General features: G+C 38.2%; 3 protein-coding genes across 4 annotated transcripts in view; all 3 read right to left on the reverse strand.

Moving 5' to 3' along the window:
* Positions 1 to 1082: 1082 nt before the first annotated feature.
* LOC137181164 (high-affinity choline transporter 1-like) lies at positions 1083 to 8820 on the reverse strand. Its single transcript, XM_067586670.1, has 9 exons — positions 7906 to 8820; positions 6865 to 7090; positions 6347 to 6460; positions 5785 to 5940; positions 5510 to 5658; positions 5167 to 5310; positions 4684 to 4837; positions 3834 to 4051; positions 1083 to 3729 (listed from the first exon to the last, which is right to left on the reverse strand). The coding sequence occupies exons 2-9, from the start codon at positions 7046 to 7048 to the stop codon at positions 3058 to 3060; spliced, it is 1791 nt and encodes a 596-aa protein (XP_067442771.1). The 5' UTR covers positions 7049 to 7090; positions 7906 to 8820; the 3' UTR covers positions 1083 to 3057.
* Positions 8821 to 9896: 1076 nt separating this feature from the next.
* Positions 9897 to 16646, reverse strand: arl6 (ADP-ribosylation factor-like 6). Of its 2 annotated transcripts, none has more exons than XM_067586689.1 (8): positions 16463 to 16646; positions 15153 to 15301; positions 14872 to 14933; positions 14657 to 14725; positions 14469 to 14563; positions 14032 to 14161; positions 13769 to 13824; positions 9897 to 11659 (listed from the first exon to the last, which is right to left on the reverse strand). In XM_067586689.1, the coding sequence occupies exons 2-8, from the start codon at positions 15270 to 15272 to the stop codon at positions 11634 to 11636; spliced, it is 558 nt and encodes a 185-aa protein (XP_067442790.1). In that variant the 5' UTR covers positions 15273 to 15301; positions 16463 to 16646; the 3' UTR covers positions 9897 to 11633. The 2 variants fall into 2 exon arrangements, with proteins under 2 accessions (XP_067442790.1, XP_067442783.1); XM_067586682.1 differs by having other exon boundaries at positions 15153 to 15306; positions 16463 to 16645.
* A 908-nt stretch (positions 16647 to 17554) lies between these two features.
* Positions 17555 to 21536, reverse strand: part of LOC137181180 (ephrin type-A receptor 6-like) — a 41885-nt gene continuing 37903 nt past the window's right edge. The window contains 7 exon segments of the mRNA XM_067586702.1: positions 17555 to 18364; positions 18740 to 18889; positions 19578 to 19771; positions 19906 to 20055; positions 20169 to 20378; positions 20484 to 20559; positions 20561 to 20825. Coding sequence (XP_067442803.1) covers positions 18250 to 18364; positions 18740 to 18889; positions 19578 to 19771; positions 19906 to 20055; positions 20169 to 20378; positions 20484 to 20559; positions 20561 to 20825 — 1160 coding nt within the window. The 3' untranslated portion in view covers positions 17555 to 18249.

Genomic DNA, 21536 nt, shown 5'->3' on the forward strand with positions numbered 1-21536 from the left:
AACATTTTAAACTCACTGTCTGTCCACTGGCCACGGTTTAAAGTCCACTGTTCTCCTTTTGGGATCTGATTAGATATTTAAAGTATCTTCCTCCAGACCAAGCAGAGAAGCTGTAGGAGAGGTTGGGAGGGTAGTTTTCAGTCTGTAGTCTGATTATTACAAATGCAAAATAAAAATCCGCAATGACCAAACTATCAGTGATTCCTGGAAAGACATACAGGTATAGATAGGACCTTCTAAATATATCTAGAAGTCATGAATGAATGAATCTGGTTTGGTTTGCATCCAAATGCTCTCTTGAAGAGAGTCCTACGCAAAACCATCCCCCAACGATCTCCTCCTCACCGTAAAGCCCTAAATAAATGGATTGTCTTTTGGACAAGCGACAGTTTCCTTCATAATTGTTAATTATCATGAGTGCTCTCTGAGGTACTTTCTATGAATGGGGATGGGACACTCTCTCTCTCTCTCTCCACCCGCTGTTCTTTTTATGGGATTGGTCTTAGTTCTCAAGGACGTCAAAAAGGACGCCTGCGATGGAGGGGGAAGGCGTGGTGCATGGGTGGGGCACCTGCGTCATTCCTGCGCATCAGGGTTGGTGGATTTTATGGCAACGGGAGCCAGTAAGCTACACCGCCCTCTAACCCCCACCCAAGTCCATCTTGCCTGACCACCAGCAACCCCACCCACCCCCGGGTGGTGGCTCCTCCCCGAGTCCCAGACGAGAGTACAGCACTTAAGGTAATGTAAATAACCAGAGAGGGAGAGCTATTTTAAGATGCTGTCTTTCACTGTGGCCATGGAGAGGGACAAAGATGCAAGCCAAGCGATTGTAATTTCAGTCACGTTTTCGGACATGTTCTCTTTCTCTCTCTGCCATCTAGCTGGCTGAAGGGCCTGACAGAAAAGAAAGAGCTGGAGACCGGCTGAAAATTGTAAGATTTTCCTAAAGAAAGACGGCTTTAACAAAAATATAAATTTTAAAATAACAGGCAAAAGACAGCTTTGAGAGAGAGTCTGTGATACCTAGAGGCTTAAAATCACATACACAAAAAAGAAAATGTAGAAATTATGAAAATGACTTATAATATAAAACAGTGGTTTCCAAAATAATCAACAGAATTGGAAAGCAGCAAAAAAACAAAACACATTTCAGCAACATAAAGTTGGTACTTTTTAGTTTAGTTGTTTTTTTGTTGTTGTTGTTTTTTTTTTACTTCATCTAAAAGTATTAAAATCCAACAATCTGACAGTCATGAATCCCTTTTTGGTTGAACATATGCAAAAAGGTCAGGACCCACTGCAGCAACACACACTCAACAGGATCTTGTCACTAGCAAACACAATGCTTTTCAGATTCAGCATTGTGACCAATAAAAAAATACAAAATAAGAAAGAAAAAAAAGTGCATAAGGAAATGTATAAAATTGCATAAATGCAGTTTTATTTAAGTAAAACCACATTTGCAATATTCTGATGGTGAATTTTTAGTCAGCCAGCAAAAATTTGTAGAATACTAATTTAATATTGTTACCAAAGTAAATTTAATATATTTCTGTGAAATAATTTCTTAATTTTTATTGTTTCATCTTTTATGACATCAAAAATAAATAAACATTTAGATAGCATCCTTCCATCTTATATGAATCATTTTAACCAGCATTATTTGACATCTATATATCCTTTTTCCCCCCACATGTATACAAACATACACGTCACAGAGAAAATAATCTGTACACTGCTGTGAACAACAAATAAACCACAGATTCGTAAACCAGAACCTGCCATCACATTATTCTGCAACAGTTACTGTTTGACTTTGCAAATCGCCAACGACTACATACACAAATAGCAGTAGAAGTACACTATTTGAGATAATTAGATCATTTGTAGACATTACATTCATATTGAAGTCTTTGTTCTCTGCAGTCTTGAGCAGAGTGCGGTCAGATCTGTGGAAATTAAAAGCATCTCTTCTTATGAGTTTCATTAAGGCAGTTGAATACGAGATCATTTTAAACACGTTGTTGTCTAATTTACATCGATTCTTATGATGAAATCTGCTTCTACACCTGACATTAAAGAGAATAATCGCTAATGCTTCAAGTCAACTACCATCACTACTGCTTGTATATTTTCTACTCAGCATGATACATGGGTTGTTTCTTTCTTGATTCACAGTCATTACGTGTTTATCAGTAATAATTAATAATATACATGTGTCAAACAAAAGTTGTGGGTGTTGGTTTATGTACTCTGTATTTCACTTTGTGATATTACAGTCTATTTAATGTGTTAATTATATTCAATTTTCAAATCAAAACCCAATTAATTCAGTGCCACAAATGTGAATTAGTATGAGTTTAACTGGCTTGACATGACACATTAAAGCTATAAAATATCCTTAGTTTCATTCATTTTCACATCCACTTCCCCCTCCTCATTATTAGATCTTTGATGATAACTGCTATACAGGTGTTATTATAGGAGTGTGTGTTATTGCTTTTTTTTTTTTTTAAATAATTGGTACACACAATGTTTTCTCCTTTCAAACTTGGGTTGTGCTGTCATATCTGTTTCATTCCTCGTCATAGCGGAGTTACTGTTTCTGGTTGAACATTTCGGAATATTTTGAATGTTTCTGATCAAATACTTCTCCCCTGTAGAAACTGTACACATCATCTCTTATCCCCACTCAACTGCTTTTTGATAACGATCTGCTTTTTATGAGAGAGACAATAAAGTGAAGAGACTAGGAGTCTCTGAATATAGTTTTCTTTCAGTATATATTTCAAAATCAAGTTTAAAAAATGATGAATACACACCTTAATATCTATATGTACTATATGAGTGTTTGTGTGAGTGTGTGTACTTCACAGAAAGACAGCTTCATGTCCGCACAGTCCACGAGTGGGATGTGGTACTTTGTAGTCCTGTGGGATGTTCACTTGTTGTCTCTTATTAGTTACTTTTTCTTTTTGGAGTGTCTGACAGAGTAACCAGTTCTCTGGGAGTCACCTGTTCAGTCTTTTTTTCTTTTATCACATTCTGAGTTTGTCATTCATCATCATGGTGGGAGGAGTCAGGGCTGGACTCCTCCTCCTCCTCGACCATTTCTGCAGGCAGCGTGTCACGACGTGTGAAGGCGGCTGCCAAGGTCACACTCAGCCGCGGTTTGACGGGCGCCATCTCTGACAGCCCGATGTTGTTGCCACGAGTTACAAGCGTCGTCTTATCCATAATCTCTCCGCTGTCCCTAGACACCACTGCATCGAGAAAGTCGTATTTGTGTGACAACTTGCCGCTCTCAAACAGGTACTTGGCCAGGTAGGAGAAAGCAACGTTACCCAGAAAGGAGGCGAGCATAGAGACTGTCTTGAAGGGGAACTTCTGGATGACAACGTCCTCCATTTCTCCGGTTATGTGGTGCTTCCGTGGCTCAGTGGTCCAGCCAGGGTAATAAATGAAAGGGGGCAGCTGCAGGTAGGGCTCCCCTCCACCTATACGCAGCAACATGCCAAACAAGTAGGCAGCCACCGAGCCATAAGTGTTGGTGCCCTTGACAAAGAGCACGCTGAGCAGCTGGGGGAAGATGATGACGTAAACCAGGTCTGAGCTCAGGTACCAGAGGCCATAAACTGTCCCGGTTACTAGTGCCATCACTGTGGCAAGGCCACCAAACACAAAGATGGTGATGCGCATCACCCACACAATCTCACGGTCAGATGCCTGAGGAAAAAGAGAGGTTTATGACATAGACAGACCAGCCAAGATTTTGAACACATTTTGACAGAAAACAGATGCCCAAACAGAAACAACACTCAAGTACTGACCGACTGTCTGAAGGCAAGCTGGTAGATGTTTCTTGCAAACATGGAGCTTGCTGACAGGATGGATGAGTCTGCAGAAGACATGACAGCTGCCGACACCGCACCCAGGCCGAAAAAAGAGACAAATGGTGGGCAGAGGTGTTGGAGCACGATGGGTAGAATCATATCTGCTTGCTCCTTGTCTTTAGGAGAAATGGCACCATAAGTTGTCTGGTTCCAGTCTGAGTAAGGGAGACATTTAATGAACATAAGCTGCATATGTACTTTAACACAAAGAAACAAATAAATACATAAATAACCACATGATACAACAAAGTAATACTTGTATTCACCACAGTTCTAAAACTTCAAAGAGTTTTGCACACTAAAGAAAATAACTGACTGAATTGCTGCATAATTTTGTACAAGAGGTACAAAAAGGTCTTCAAGCCTAACAAATCAAATATTGCTGGTTGAAAAGATACTGTATGTGACAAAATGCTATTTATTTATTTTAATTTTCTACTAATAACCCATGCCTATAGTTAGATGAGGACAGGACAAAAAAGAGTCGATGTGTGTTCAGTTGACGCCTAAAAATCTGGAGATCAAACCTCTAATTTGGTCCCTCGCCTCCTTCTAATGTAATATTTACACAAGCAGCATGGTTATTAAATGGATTGCTGCTTCATTATGGATGAGGCGAACCAGCTGCTATTTACTGGGCTCTCTCAGATCTAAGGGCAACATGGAGCCATCCTGAGCAACCCCCAAACAAACACACACACACAAACACAACCAACACCTCCCACATACCCCCACCCCACACACATACAGTATGTACAGATGCCGGCTCAGGTGTGAGCTCTCTAACCTGTGGAGGCCCCGATGGCTCCGATGAGAACAGAGGGCACGGCCATGACGAGGCACCCGAAAGCAGCCAGGAAGGAGAGGACCTGAGCGTAGGTGGCCGAGGAGGCAGATAGGACTCTCTGGAAATACACCTGCCAAGGTATCCCTCCAAGCATCTGTGGTACAATTACAGAAAAATTTATGAGCTTGACATGTGCTTCAATTTAATTTTTGCTGCAAGATGCTACACAGAAAAGGCAGAGGAAAAACTTATCCTTTATGCCATAATTTTCAACTGAATGATTTGATAAGAGTTGTTTGAGCCAATTCATATAGTTTACTGTAACAGCAGCTTCTTTAAAAAAATGTAAAAGCTGTAACCAGCAAATATTCAACATTAACTAATTATCAACAAAATTATCTTTGATTCATTTAGTTCACCAGTACTCTCAAGGGGTTGTGATCCACTTTAATTTGAGAAAGCATTCGGCTGTGGTTACTGTACCAGGAGGCAAAAATTGTCCATCCAGACCCAGGTGTCACTCCCGCTGATGCTGCCTTTCCAGGGTGACTGGTACACCTGCTTCACTGCAGTCACAGTAATGTCTGACACAGCTTGGTTGGTCAAAGCAAATGGGACACTGATCCACTAAAGCCGGACAGAAACAAGCACAGTACATACATATGTTAAACACACAAACATATAAGTTTGGGTAAATGTAACTTCTGGCTGCCCCTCTAGCTACTGCATGTCCCACGTTAGTTCACTTTGATCATTTCTGGATAAATCTACTCTAAAGCAGTAATTACACTAGCTGCAATTAGTTACTTGTCTAGTTTTGACCTACCAGGCCCACAAAGATACAGAAGAGCTGCACAACGTCAGTGTAGGCCACAGAGTAAAGTCCTCCAACCAGGGTGTAAAAGATTGCAATAAGTGCAGAGATAACCACAGACATCTTAATGTTGATGTCCACGATTACACTGAGAGTAGCACCTAAGGTCATAAGCAAACAGATGAAAGGATGTTATAGACAATGTAACATAGATGACGTCACTCAAACTTTGATTTTGTTGCCCAGAAGAACTCCTTATTTTGTTGCAAGTAGTGATATGAACTTACCCAGTGCGGATAAGATGGCAGCAGACCAGAAGATTTCACCCATTAATGCAGGTATGAAGAGAAGGCCACCCATACGTTTCCCATACAGCTGCTGGAACGGGTCCAGCATGGTGACGTAACCTCGTGAGCGCATGGGCTTGGCAAAAAAAAGACCGCCTGGAACAAAGAGTGCACATGACACAGGTTGAGACGCCATAGTGAAGGGGAGTCCAGAGCTTTCTGCACTAACTTTGTAGTGTAGCCTACATCTGTAAATACTGAAATCTAGCACTGCTTTTTAAGAAAAGATTGGTTGAAATGTACATAACCATAAAAAAGAAGCTGACACTTAAACAATTTAAGAAAGATTTTCCTGTACTTAAAATTGTCCTCCTCAAATCATTTCAATCATGTATAAAGTCAATGAGTCAGTGAATAAATATATGGAGATGTGTTTGGCTGTAAATGGGTAGAAACACATGTCTGATGAGTGTGTAAAGGATCCAAAATGCATCGCTTTGTCCCCGTTTACACATAATATAAGACATGATTTTAAACATGACAAACATGTAGCACCACTCACCCACAACAAGACTGAGGGCATATCCAAAGGGAGCCTGTGCCCAAGCCAAACCATAATCTGGTAGATACACATACTCAGCTGTGCCATTGATGTATCCTCCTCCAACCCAGGTCGCTGAAAATCATTAAGATTGAAGATGAAATTCAATTTTCCATATGTGTAAAACAAAACTAGAGAAGTGTTTTAAACAAAATTCTTTTCAATGTAAAGAACGTATTTACATTTATTCTTAAAAATGTGCTTTGTCATGAGGAAAACCCACAAGATGATTTAATTTTCTGACAGTGAAATGTTGAATCAAGAAATTGGTGTTAAAAATGGTGGAGTGGCAAAAGGACTGTAAAAACCAGGGTGAAATAAATCAGACTAGATTGGTGAAAAAATGTTAAGGTTGTCACTTCAGGAGCAGATTTTTCACTTGTTAAAAGTCCAAATGTAACTTAAAAAAATCTTAAAATAGAGCATGAGGGCTAATTCTGAAGCCCATTTGAGTGTTGAGTAATAAATAAAAACTTCACCCGTCATGGTAAATCCACCGACGAATAATCCAATGTCCCTCCCGCCGACCATGATGGTTTCGCTGCGGTCGGTACCCTCCGCCTCCCCTGAGTGCTTGTTCTTCCATGCCGCCCAGATGCCCACGAACAGGATCAGTAGATAGAAGACCGCGATAGCCACAAGCCCTTCAACATGGATGGTCATTGTCGCACCGGTCTTCCGCTAGGAGCAGGAAGGCATGGAGACCTGCTTGACGCACGGAGAGGAAAGGGTCAGATACTGTATGAAGTAGCCTACATATTTTCTGAAAGACAATCATTTGATTTCTTTGCATCTGTAGACTGAATAAGAGATAATGCCAGGATTTTGACCTGTTTGGTTGTGTGGAATAATGGCAAAAGATGCCCTAACCTAAAAAAGAAAATTGCAATTAAATCGTCCAAAAGAAAGATTTTCTTCTGCTGATTTAGAAGATTTTCATGCGCTCTTGGAACAGAGCTTAGAGGTCAGATAGGTTGCCTTCTCTATCAATGTCCCTTTCAGATTTGTACATTTCATTATCAAATTAAGGTAAAAATGTATTGAAACGAAAAGTGGAAGCTTGATTTTGTAGGGTTTATTTTTTATCTATTCCTTTAGACAAATTCATAAATGACCCTACTATGCCTTGTTCAATTTACACAAATGTAAAATAATTCCCCTAATAAATAAAAATAAGTGAAACAAATCTTGCAATACTGATAAAAAATAATAATTACAGTTGTTCCTCTTCTTCGATACTGTGGTTTTTAGTCAAACGTATTTCTTTCTCCTCTTCTTCTATCTGGACACATGCGCGTAAAATGCAAATTACGCATAGAATTCGTGACAAAAAAGTACATCCACTTTAGCTTAAAGACGCCCTGATTAAAATTATATTGCAGCAAATGAACTGTTATCTAAACATTTCTACTTTGGTCATGCGCGAATTAATAAGAAATTATCCTCTCAGATGTCATTTAATAAACGTATCTAAACAATTTAAAAACACCTGAAGAAAAACAAAAAGATGCAAAACTTACCTTAAGTGTTTCTAGAGTCATGTGCTGGGGCACCCGAGGCAGAAAACAGCGAGCAGAATAGTTAGACGGTTTATAAAGAGCCTCGTCCCCCTCTGCACCGTGAGGAACAGTCAAATGAAACGATGGTGGGGGTCTCCCGGGTGACTTACTGGGGCTTATAAAGAGGGCAGGTGCCGTCAGAGGACGGATAACACACGTCAGAGAAACCAAACGTCCCTCTTAATGAGCACCTTGCATGGAAAGACGTCACTGTACGATGGAGCTGATCTGAGTGGAGGGGGTGGGCTGAGATTCCTTTACTTCATAACAGGAATGGATGGGCATCTTCAAAAAAAAATAAAAATAAAAAAATCACTAACTGGATGGTGTGACATGAATTTCAAATCCCCTTGCATTTTTACAGATGGGTTAATCAATATAATAAAGAGTCACGCGTCATGTGGGTCTGCTCCTCAGTGCGTAACAGCCTCCTAATTGCGCAGCCATACGTCATGTGGCCCTTTATCCGTTGTCACTGTCTTCCCAGCCGGCATTTTACCTTACAACCGCAATTAACTTTGCTCCTCTGCAACCGTTTTTGCACGACTGAGGAAGATGAGAAGCCGTGCTGACACTTCCACTGGAGGGATCTATTAAATACAGACCTATTATAACTTCATTCTTGACTTTTCCTCAACGACTTTACAACAATTCAACCTCACTGAGGCATGTCCATCTACCATAGCAGAACAAGTCCACCCCTTCCTAATTTTTTTCTACCTGTGAACACAAAATGATTCACAAACTCACTTCTGAGCACTTATAAATCATTTAAGTGTTCTGTGTCTGCCGCTTTCCCTTCAGGATATGTATCAATGAACTGTGTCTACTTAATGGCCTCTTCCGGCTCAAGTCGTTTAATCTGGGCAACTGTTGTCAAAACTGACAGGCATCCAATTAGGATGGATCCTGAAGAGCAGCGGGGAGAGAGATTTAATGATAGTCTGACTTTTAAAAAATATCCATGTCGCTCGCGCGCGCGCACACACACACACTTAAAGGCAACTCACCAATTATTACCATAAATACACAAAAACTGCATAATGGACAAGTTATTTAATAAAGAGGACCGAGCTGTTCACTCATCGAGAGAAAGGGAGACAAGTTTATTATAACCGTTAAACGTGCACAGCGCCTCCTGTTGGCAAGGCAAAGGCACCGTTTCAGCACCATGGACAGATGTCAAGGTATTAGTCTCAGCTGAAAGTTTGCATTTCTAGAAAAAGAAAATGTTTGAACTGTAACATTAATACGTTTTGACAATTTACTGACTTTGTTTCAGCTTGAAAGGTGTAGTTGTATATATTCCTTTGCAGGACCCAAAGATTTCTGTTATATATTTGATCAGTTTACCAACCAAAGATACAAATCAAGAACAAATAAATCCAATCTTACAATCTTAAAAAGTGCAAGAACTGACTTCAATGTTTTAAATATGATTCTGTTTGACATCTGACTAGTGATTATGTGAAATACTGATGCCAACAACATCAGAAACATCCGGCAGACAGCTGGAACGGTTTCTAATCGCCTGTTTGACAGATGGCTGGCACATGACCCTGACACTTCTGCAAGCAACTTGCACACCAAATACTGAAGCTGAGACACTACTTGTTTGTAACTTTACAAAAACCGTACAGTTATGTAACTGTATAAATATATACAATGAACACAAACCCCCCCCCCCCTCCCCGCCCCATGAACTAGCATGTATAGCATGATGCATAGCATTATAACAAAGATCCTGATAATTTGTATTAGTGAATGTTTATGTTCAAACATATAAATTGTTCAGGGCCCAAGGACTTGAGGTTTAATGAGCAGCTGTTGCTGGCAGTGCTCAAGATGTTGGACAGGGAGAGAGAGAGAGAGATGAGACACACAGAGAGGGAGACAGTTACATAACAAGACACAAGTGAAGCTACCAGAATCCCAAAATAAATCAAACAATGTTGGTTTTCCATAGCATTTATTCTTTGAAAATTAACACATACACTGTAATAAACAAAATACATATAGCTCATCTGATGATACAGGTCAATCTACAACTTCTCTGATGCTAAAGTGAACTTGTGCTTAGAAGGTCCTTGTTTTGAAAATGCACAGTATGAGCATAGATAAAACTTCTCCCTGAAGATCTCCATGCTGAAATATCTTAGTTGTAGATAGAAAATATTTTACAAAATCAATGTTGTGTGCTTAAAGCCACTATGTGTAGGATTTTAAAATTCTGCACTTTGTTAGTACAATATTACATTTCTTTTAGTGTGTAAAAATGGCAACAAAAGGAGGATTTTCAGCTTGTATATCTGTTTTTAAGCAAATAATCAAGTACTCGATGATGAAAAGGATTATCTTCTGCTTGCGCTGTATCTGTGCAGTAAAATGGTATAAAAAAGGGCCGGACCAGCATGAATGGACTTTTCACTTATTTCCTAAACTTAAAGCCAAAACTAATAGGAATTTTTGTATATTATCCACCATTCAACTCTGGAAATACACACCACAGTTAAGATTTTAGCACATGAACAACATCCCTTTTAAAACAAAGACGTTTCTGTCTTGAAGTCACATTCTAGATTTGCTCTTGTGATAGTGAACAGGACTACAAGGATCAGTAATATTAACAGTGTACTGTATGTTCACCTCCAGTCAGGTGTTACTGGGGTGACAGTTGAACAGTTTGTGTTACTGTGTAGTTTTGCAATATGTGTTATTTTGGTATGAAAATGAGGGTTTACAACAAGAGAACGAGTATATAAAATAAAACAGCAATATTTGAAAGATTTTTATCACAATTCAAAATTTTGTTTAGTTACATCTTTTTGCCTTAAAACTACACAAAAACAGTGAAACACTTCTCACTTGCTATAAAGTTCGGATGACGTGATAAAGCCTGACAAACACCAAAAAAAAAGCATCCACACACTCTGATCTGCAGAAGTTTTCAGTCAGAGACTAAAGAGGTTCAAAAGCCAACCTTAAAACTTTGTGCAGAGGGTGCAGATGTTTTTTTTAGTTGTCTGCCTTTGAATCACTGAAGTAGCATTTGTCAATTGTAAAAAAAAAAAAAATCTATGAGCATTGAAATAAGGCAAAGATAAAAACACTAATTAAAAATAAGTTTTGTTAAGAGAAGTTATGATTTTTAAACAAACTTGACAGGCTAATTAACTTTATGACAATCATTTCATCACTTTTCACAACTAAGGCAACAACTATGTATGTACACTTAGTCACAAGTAACAATATATACAACAAAAATCTATTGGGCCCTGGTTATAATTTTTATATATGTAAAATATATTTTCACAGCAAATCAAAGAAATCAAAGATTAGCTGTGAAATATATTTTCACAGCTAATCAAAGTACTTAATGAGTATTAGCTACAATACACATAGTAACTGTTATTTTTAATCAGACAGTGAGTTGGTATTTGCAACTTTGAGAAAGGCCATGTCAACTGGAGAGCATGACAACATCTGGTCAACAAATAACAAATATCAGAAAAATAGCCTCTGCATACATTTTTCTATTCTCACTGGTACCAGAGACACAAATCATGCGCTCAGATTTCGAGTAAACCACAGACATCTAAGAACCATCTAAATATCCTGTTAAAAGCATTTGTTGTCCATGGTACCTTCTTTTATAAGAGACTTCCTCTGGCACGTCGCTCTTCATGCCCTCATGTTCTCATTGTTTTGATTTGATCTGGAAATAACATTAAAAATACAGTAAATCAGCTAAATACAGTTAATTATGTTAAAAAAAAACATCTCAGTGTCATTTATGAACCATCTTCTCAAATGATGGAGGGATCCAACATACTGAGCGCTGATTGTATTTTTTCAATATAAAGACTCTACTTCTTCTATTTTATTGGCGAAATTGATTTTTTTTCCTGTGACCTTTGAGAGTCTGACACAGGACAGGACTCAAATGATCAGAAGAGAGACCTGACTGGCACTCCCAAAGAAACATAAACAAAACTTCCAAACCCTCACAGAGATCCATGATGAAATCACTACCATGTCCATCTCCCAAATAAGTAGCAAGAAAATTGGTGGATGGAGCCCAATGCAATGTTCAAGATGACTTTGTGCATTGCACCTTTAAGTTGGCTGAATGGCCAATTCGAAAGGATGAACTACTTAGTCATAATAACTTAGTCATCAGATGTAAGACTAAAAGTGACAACAACATAGCAAACATGTTGAGGGAAGACAAAAGGTTTTCTGTTAATATGATTTTCTAAAGCTATACAGAAAAACAAGAACACAACACCTGACAAAACACCCAGTACTCACTGAATTATTTGATCTATGGATGGATTTGAATGAGAGCATAAAACACAATACAAAGAAAAAGAAAATGATGTCGGCTTAGTGGAACAGAATATTTATGTGCAGAGTATCTTCCAGTCATATGCAGATATGGAAAAACACGAGTAACTGTTTTGATATATAGAAGGACAAAGAAAATACTTAATTTTACACTGTTTTAGGATTAACTGGGAACATGTTTGATATTACTTGAAATGAGGAAAATCAGATAAGACAATTTAGTCAACTGTGATAAAAATTTAAATGTATCATTAAAAATGTAACAATTAAAAACACACTGACTATCCTGGCCAGTGGGAGTATTCCCTGGTTTGGAAACCACAAAAATAGGCCACTTTCATGTTTTGTGAATTATTATTATTATTATTATTATTATTATTATTATCATAGTTCAATTATTAAAATGGAAAATACACATTAAATGCACTGTCAGTTTTGAAACTGGCTAGTGAGGTACTTTCTGCTGATTTGGTCAAACCTGCACTACAAGGCTAACATTAGCCTTTAAGTAAATCAAAAAAAGCTCATAAAATGATACAACTAATTTGACACACATTTGAATTCATTAACAGAAAATATTTACGTATGAAATTTAGCCACTAGTTAAGCAAAGTTGATTTAATAGAAGACTTTGGTTTTCCGTTTCATAAATTTGGTTCATAATTGTATTTAGAAAACACACAAACTCAACATTTCTTTCACAACTTACCACACAAAAATGTTGGTAAAAGACGATATGATTCTTACAGTACCAGTGATGGAGCAAGTACTCAGGTCATTTACTTAAGTCTAAGTAGCAATAATACAATGTAAAATTACTCCACTACAAGTAAATTCCTGCATTTAAGATCCTACTTAACTAAAAGTACAAAACTATTATCAGCTCAATTTACTTATAGTATTAAAAGTAAAAGTAATCGTTTTGCAGAAAATCGGCTGTGGTGGCTGTGACTGACATCAGACAGGTATAAGAAAGAAGAAAAAACTCATTTCTGCCACACAAATTTTGATTCACTTTTCAGACTTTTCAGACTTTTCTCTACACTTTGTTATTTGTGAAATATTGGAAAGTTTTACCTCTTTGGGCCTCAAACACTTACAACTCAAACATCTGTGACATGACAAGAAGCCACAACAACACACAGAGGTTACAAGCCAAAGGTTTGGGAACTGGTACTGATTTGTTCTTTAACTTTTAGTATTTTATAAGCTTATTATATATTATTTAATGTAAAATTTAAATCTGAGAAGTAAGTGCAGCTGCACAAAGTACAAAGTAGCATAAAATTGAAATATTCAAGTAAAGTACAAGTACCTTAAAATTATACTTAAGTACTCAAGTAAATGTAGCTAGTTACATTCCACCACTGTACAGTACTGTGCTGAACAGTGAACGAAATCTGTTGTAAATCACTGTAAGCACAGCACACCATGACAGTCCCAATCTCACTTTCATTCATATCAACTCTCATCATACCTTGTAACCAGTCCACTCCTTCCTGTAAGCCTTCTCCTTTCAGAGCATCAGTAGCACTGAAACATATTAATAGCTCACATTAATCACTGTCATATCATGCTGTGGCTGTTATTGAAGAAACTGTGTATCAATGGTTGCAGAGTAAACAGTTGTGTTCTGGGGCCTTTAGTAGAGCAGGTGTGGGATGAATCAGATTCATCAGATTCTGCATGCATGATTTCACAGCAGATTACAATTAAATAAGTGTGCATGTATGTTCATACCAGATGTGCCAGGGTTTATCTTTGATGTTTTCCAAGCAGAGCAGCTGTGAGACCTTAACTGAAGACAGAGAATCCCTGACATCCATCTTGTTAGCAAAGAACAGGATGGGGACCCGCCTGTGTTTAATATCTGTTATGAGACAGAGAGTGATGTTTTGGGACAGTCAGTGTCGTGAATTAACATTGTCTTTCACTTAAGCTAATGAGTAACAATATTTTGAGGCTAAGAGTACAAGGAAAAAAGCCTTTATGAAATAAGTTTTATTTGGCAAAACAAAATGTAAAACTATCAAAAACAGTAACATCCATCTTTATGTGCTGCACAGTCTAGACTGGAAATAGGCCAAGAAAAAGACACAGCAGGTAGCTGGGCAAATATTCAAACCCACACAGAGTTGTTTAAGTTCAAGAATTGTGTAAAATATACATGAACTTACCGGGATGATTTAGTAATGTGTCCAGCTCTTCTTTGGCCACAACCATCCTCAGCTTATCTGCACTATCAATGACAAATATGATAGCCTGACCCTCCCTGAGGAGTACAAAGAGATCAGAGGTGTTAATAAGTACAGTAACAGTATAAAAAGAAAAGAGGATGGTGTTTTTGTACCATGAGCACACTCACTTGTAGTAATGTTCCCAGAGGTTTCTGTATCTGCCTTGACCAGACATGTCAAACACTGTGAAGGAAAGACTACAAGAAGAGAAGAGAAGCTTTATGTTCTTGTTCAAATACTATACCAGTTGAAAAAGCAGACAGACGGGTGCAACTATGACATTATTTAGACTTCTAATGTTATTCAATGTTAAAGAAGTTGTTGTGTTATGACAAACAGCTACCTGGATGTCTTGAACTTTTCTATGCTGAAGCCAATGGTTGGGACGATGTCTTGTGCCTGAGCCTGTGAGACAAATGCAGCGTATTCTTATTAGAAGCCTTAATGGGAGGCACTAAGAAGCAACATGTCTTAAATTCACTGCTAGTTTACCATAAACATGCGAGTAATCTCTAGATAATTACAGGCAAACAAAGAGTAATATGGAGTAAGGATGGGTCCGAATGTTCATTCACTATAGTGCTACCTAAATTGTATAAACTGTAAATCGATGTGTTGACTTACATTAGAGGGCTTGAGCTGGTTGATGATGGTGGTTTTTCCACTGTTGTCCAGGCCAAGACACAGCACATTTACCTCCTTCTTCAACCCCAGCCATCCTGCCAACTTGTCAAACAGCCCCATTGGCTAGTCCGCAACCATCAGCTGTCTGTCTGACCTTCCAAAAAAAGCAATAAACACTGTAACAGTTAGAGGGTAATGGCATCTCATTATATCATTACACAGGGTATTTCCGTTGTCCTAGAGGTTCAGATATCAGAGAGGCAGAGTAATACACTGCTATTGCAATATACACATATTTATTCTGACCTCATGCTCAAGGTCAAACATTTGTCTGTGCTGAGCACCTGTTTGTGATCTGATGGTCACCTGAAGTGAATACAGTATCTACATTCCCCCAAAACGCATCACAGCCATACCACATATGTCTCATTTTACCTATTTGAAATTCAGTTTGCATTTCCACTTGCAGTATTTACTGACATCAAAAAGCATCAAAAGGATACACTCACAATTTTTCAAGCCTGTCTTAAATAATAGTCAGGTGTCCATATAAACATTGAAAGAGGTTTTCCACACTCAAATCATTCCTCCTGTTCATACTGGCTATTAAAAGATCCCCTTCAAATGTGCTTTTAATGTATGTGATGATGTGTGTTTCCTCTCAAAATTTGAATCTAGTCAACATTATCACTATACCAGTGAATGGACACTTTGTTTTGGTCATTTCACTTCTCTTTGCGTGAACTGCTCAACGTTACTAAGACGATCGAGACGTCAAGCAAATACCCTACTTACTTAACATCATCTCTTAAAAATAAACTTCACTTAGCTGTTCACTAGTTTGATGATAATGTTAAGAGAAAAAGGCACCGCTCAATAGCTCATTGCAGTCATCGACACACAAGCTACCTTTTTGTTGGCTAGTTAAGCGTTAGCTCAAGCTAACATGCTTACTGAGCTTTAACCTGTTTTTAACGTAATTAACACTCGCTAACTGCTATTTAGTTAATCTCTTCTTGGTACTGATGCTAGCTAGCATTAGCTAACGTTTTGGCCAGGGGCGTTGTGTATTAAGTACTTCATTTCGCTGGATTTACATAGCCAGTACCTTACATTTGACAACTTCTCTACGGTACTAGATAAGTCAGTTTTACAAGACTGTCAGGTAAACATGCTTAGCGTGAGGGTAACATGTTTGAAACATGTCTTAGCTTGTAACTATCACGAAAGCTAGTGGCGCTATTCGCTAGCTAAGGTTAGCATGTCACCTATTAGTCTCTCCCAGACTATCTTGTAGAGCTGGATTTTACCTGTGATTTATCCTCGCGGTGATGCTTCCAAGATGTACTTAACACTGCCCTCGGCTAGTTCATTTAATAATCAAGCTCGAACCGGTGTTTCATTCATTTCTCTTGTACTCTTTCATGCTCTTGAGACTACAGAAAACACCGGGTTATTTACACTGTGTTGCTGGGTGACCAGGGTGCTGACTCACGTCTGCCACCTGCAGGCCAAACAAGGCAGCGTCCTGTCTGATGCTGTGGTCTTCACACAAACATGTTAATATTTTAATAACTATAAGATGATTTTGTATGGCAAACTGAACGACATGGCAGAACCAAAAGCCATCCGTTCATGAATCCTGGTCAATGTACTGTGACATATACATATATTACATACCCTCTACCTCCAAGTGAATGGATAAGCAGAATAAAAAACGTGAAATGGAAAAAAAACAGAACAGTAAACTTAAATTACAGACAAAAATAAATTGGAAAAAATGACACCAGACTATTCCAAAAATGTCTTAAAAATTGAAAAATGAATTATGTTTTATTATAAAGTATAGTATACAACTTGACCCTATTGTGAATCCATCACAATTTCATTTTACTTAACTTACTTTTCTTTTCTAGATTATATTTTTTATTTACCTTTTTTTGTCTGTTTTTCTTTTTTCAGTTTTGGTTTCATCACTGCAATTGCATGTTAGTTAACTTTTGCAAATCCCCATGGGAAATTATAATAAAATAACAATTGTAAATTAATTAATTTACAATAAAAGAAACAGTATTCCACATGAAATTTGAAAGCTTGGAGACATTAAACAAAAAGTGTGTACCACACAATTTGTTGTTATCTTTGGGTCTATAAGCACCTGTTTGACAAACTCACCTGACAATCCTTCATGTCCAGAAAACATGTCAGTGTCTTGAGTGACAATTAAGAGGACAGTTATTGTGTTGGAGAGTGAGTGTGCATCTATGGATACCTGTGTATGTGTGTGTGTGTGTATTAATGTGCATGAGCCATTACCCAACAAGTCGTAAAACAGTCTGCTTTGAAAAACCTTGTGATGTTAGGGATGTCAGAGTGGTTAAAGTCTGAGAGAAAACAAAGTATTAAAATAGGGCTGTTTATTAAGGAACAAACATACTGAATAAAACATACACCTTTCACAAGACTTTTTGTACAAGACATACTGCATTATCATGAGGATAGAACATACACTTCTATAAAATCTTTTGACATTCAGCGGTCTTCAGTTCAAAAAACATGATTGTATTTACCATTCTGTCAATCTGTATTTCTGAATTTTCTTGTTAACCAACCGGAAAGTTGTTATTAAAATCACATACTGTACCATTAATCACCATGCCACACCATATTATCTTCTCCATGTCATCTCTGGTCATGAGGTAACAGACTTGAGACCATTCAAAGTCAATAGAAACCATTGGATTGTCACTTGGAAAGAGAAGAGGTATCGGTGAACACTTGAATCGACACTAGAGAAAACAAGTCCTAAATTCAAGTGAATGTTAGTATTTGCTGAGATAACAAAGAGACCGCATTTGGCCAACGCTGACAGAGGTTGGTTGTTGTGGAGGCTGCATTGATAATGATCCAGTAGATGATGAGTGTGTGTTAACTAGACCACATGTGGTCCAGCAGCGGACTGCTCTGACATGAGCAGCGTGTGGTACCTGCTACACCTAACAGTCTGGTGTTTGTGCAATTAGTCGAATGAGGATGCCAAGGAACTCTGCTTTGTTTCCAGCTCAGTGTTCACACAGTCTGTCTTTGTGTGGTGGTTTCACACTTGAAAGCCATTCTGTTGGATATGGTGAAACTGCAGGCGGAGGGACTGTATGCTGCTTATGATTCTCCTCTGGTGGCCAATCAAACAGATCCCGATTCGCCTGATGTCGCTGAAGGGGAGAAAAAGATTTATACAGTTTTAAATTAGTCACTTGATAAAAGCAGTACACCTACAAGACAAACATGCAATTCAGTTTTTCATGTCACTTTAACCTGTGACAAGCACACTAGGGGGAACTTGACGATTTGAACAATACAGGATGCAGGACAAAATACAAGATAAAATACAGGTGGTGAAAAAGTTTATTTCAGACTGTCAAAGAACATCGTGTGACTTGGAGTGACATCAGTGTCATGATGATACTGTGATTAAGCCAGACACACAGAGATACGATTCTAGCATCATTAAAAAAAGAAAAAAAAATAGAACAAGCATTTAAAAGACAGCTACAAGATGCACTTTTCTTTTGGTGTGCTTGACTCACTCTATACTCATGGTGGAAATGGAATCCAGGGTTGTGTATCCTGCTGCGAGGAAGTTGTTTTTATATTGGCTCATTTTGATGGAGTCCAGCCAGTCGCCGATTGAGATGAAAAGAGGGTAGTCTGGCATGTCCTCTGGGGATTCAGGGAAACTGAGACGACAAACAGGTAGTTAAGGATCAGACAGGTTGGCATACTGTTGAGCTGAATGGTGAATATGATTTAAAGGACCATACTGGTGGGTTGGCTTAAGAACTTCAAACTGTGAAAACTCTGCTTTACCAACCATTTTCTGGTACATATCATAACTGTATACCTGCGCATATGCCACTTGTTTTAGTTCATGAAATCTGGTATGAAATTCAACTTGTAGAAATTAGTGTGAAATAAATAATCAGTCCCCATGCATATTTCAGCTTTATGTTTTTATTTACCTTTTTTCATCAAAACTACTTTATTGTTACCTGGCAATGTGAGAGCAAGCTGGGTTTTTATTTTAAACTTCCTTGTGTCAAGTGGTTCTGGGAAACTCACATCCTTGAGATGCAGCTTCTGAATAGACTACTATTTTCACATCAAAATTTTCAAGATGTTGAGCAGACGTACATATATTAAGCTCAAGTTTTGTAACTTTGACCATGTTTAGCATAGATATCCAACATTATAACAGTATACAAATAACAGAAAATCCCCCCAAACATAATATATCCCCTTCAAATGCCTTAGAAAATAGTAGGCAGAAATGTAAAGCACACATAAGTTGTAGTTAGTGGGCAAAAACATTTTATAACCACTAGTATGGTCCTTTTTCTTACTCTGTGTGTGTGAGTTGATACTTACCTCTGTACATCATTCACCAGAGTGAGCAGACTACTTGGATTGATTATGAGTTTGTCCAGGAAAGAGAGCACATCGTTGAAGCGTGGGCGCTGGTTAGCCTCTTTCTGCCAGCAGTGCAACATCAATTGGTGCAGTGTCACAGGGCAGCCCATTGGTGCTGGTAGACGGTAGCCTTCTTCAATTGATAAAATGACCTGAGATGAACATCAGTAAGCAGATATTTGTACAGGTTAATATTTCTATTTTAACGAGTATTCTCCTTGTAGAGGGAAGAGTATACATAAACATGTTATGTTGATCATGTTTCAGTGTTAATTCAGCAGCTTACATCTTGATTGGACATCTCCCAGTAAGGCCTCTCGCCATATGACATCACTTCCCACATGACAATACCGTAACTCCATATGTCACTAGCTGAGGAAAATTTTCCATAAGCAATAGACTCTGGTGCTGTCCAACGTATTGGTATCTTTCCTCCCTGGCAAAAAAACAGTAACAGAATAAATCTGTTAAGGAGATATTCAGAATGTATAACAGCTATAACTGTGATACTGCGATATCCTTCAGAGGAACTGTTACGCCCACACTCACTGTGGCGGTATATGCTGCTTCAGTGTCATCCTCTAGGACTCTGGACATGCCAAAATCAGACACTTTACACACCAAGTTTTCATCCACCAAGATGTTGCGAGCAGCTAGGTCTCTGTGAACGTAACCCATATCTGAGAGGTAGGTCATGCCCACTGCAATGCCACGCAGCATCCCAACCAGCTGGAGCACTGTGAACTGACCATCACGTGTCTTGAGAGGTTGTAAGAGGTAAAGGGAGAGGACAATTGTTATGAAAAGGAGACAATATTTTTTCATAAAATCAAGTGTACATTTCTGAACATGTATTCTTCTCACCCGCAGGAAAGAATCAAGCGCTCCGTTCTCCATGTACTCCACCACTATCATCACTGGTCTGCCTGGGGAAAAGGTAAAACACATGATGACAAGAAGAACATATATGCAAACACACACACACACACACACACACACACACACATATATGTAGCTTACTCTTTGTGACCACTCCCTCCAGTCTAATGATGTTAGGGTTGTTAAACTGTCCCATGATCGATGCCTCACGCAAAAACTCTCGCCTCTGTTGATCCATATAGCCACCTTTAAGTGTCTTTATTGCCACAGCAATGTCCATCCTTCCTGGTATACGCAGACGACCACAACAAACTTCTCCAAATTCACCTGCAGAAGCAACACAATACACACATGCACACATTGCATGATCCCTCATATATCATAATTCTCAAGTAGTTTAAACATGCTGCAACAAAATGAAATTATAAATAAATTGCACTGTCTAAGTCTCATGGAGTCTCATGTAATCAATTATGATTTTTTCTGCTCTTAGTGAAGTAGAAATGGCTTTATAAAATTTTAATCTGGCAAATTTACAAGAAAAATATCATGTGAAATAAATATTAAAGTGCACTATTCTTAAATGGATAATGGCACACTGCCTCCACCAGATGGCACACTGCCTCCACCGGACAGCGTCAATGTTATAGAAACCAGACAAGTGGATGGCACATTCATAATTACAGACTGAACAGCAGACACAATCTGTTCAATTTTATGAACCATCAAACATTATTATTCATTTTCAGCAGCAGTGGCTTTGTTCCTCTAAGGTACTATACAATAAATTACTTTAAAATCAGCTTGCTAAGATTGGCTATAAAGATTTTATAGTAGAACTTTATGGGGTTTAACATTTTTTTTATGAAAGAAAAACATTACTCAACATAAAATATGACTTCTCTATCACAAGTGCTAGACAACCATCACTGGGATCTCTTTACAATATGCCTGTGTAATCCTAAATATCAATTCAGGAAATACTACCCACATTATTATAACTGCGCTCACTAAATATCATCTTCTATCCAGTTACCA

Source organism: Thunnus thynnus, chromosome 1 (genome assembly GCF_963924715.1).
Source record: "Thunnus thynnus chromosome 1, fThuThy2.1, whole genome shotgun sequence".
NCBI lineage: Eukaryota > Metazoa > Chordata > Actinopteri > Scombriformes > Scombridae > Thunnus > Thunnus thynnus.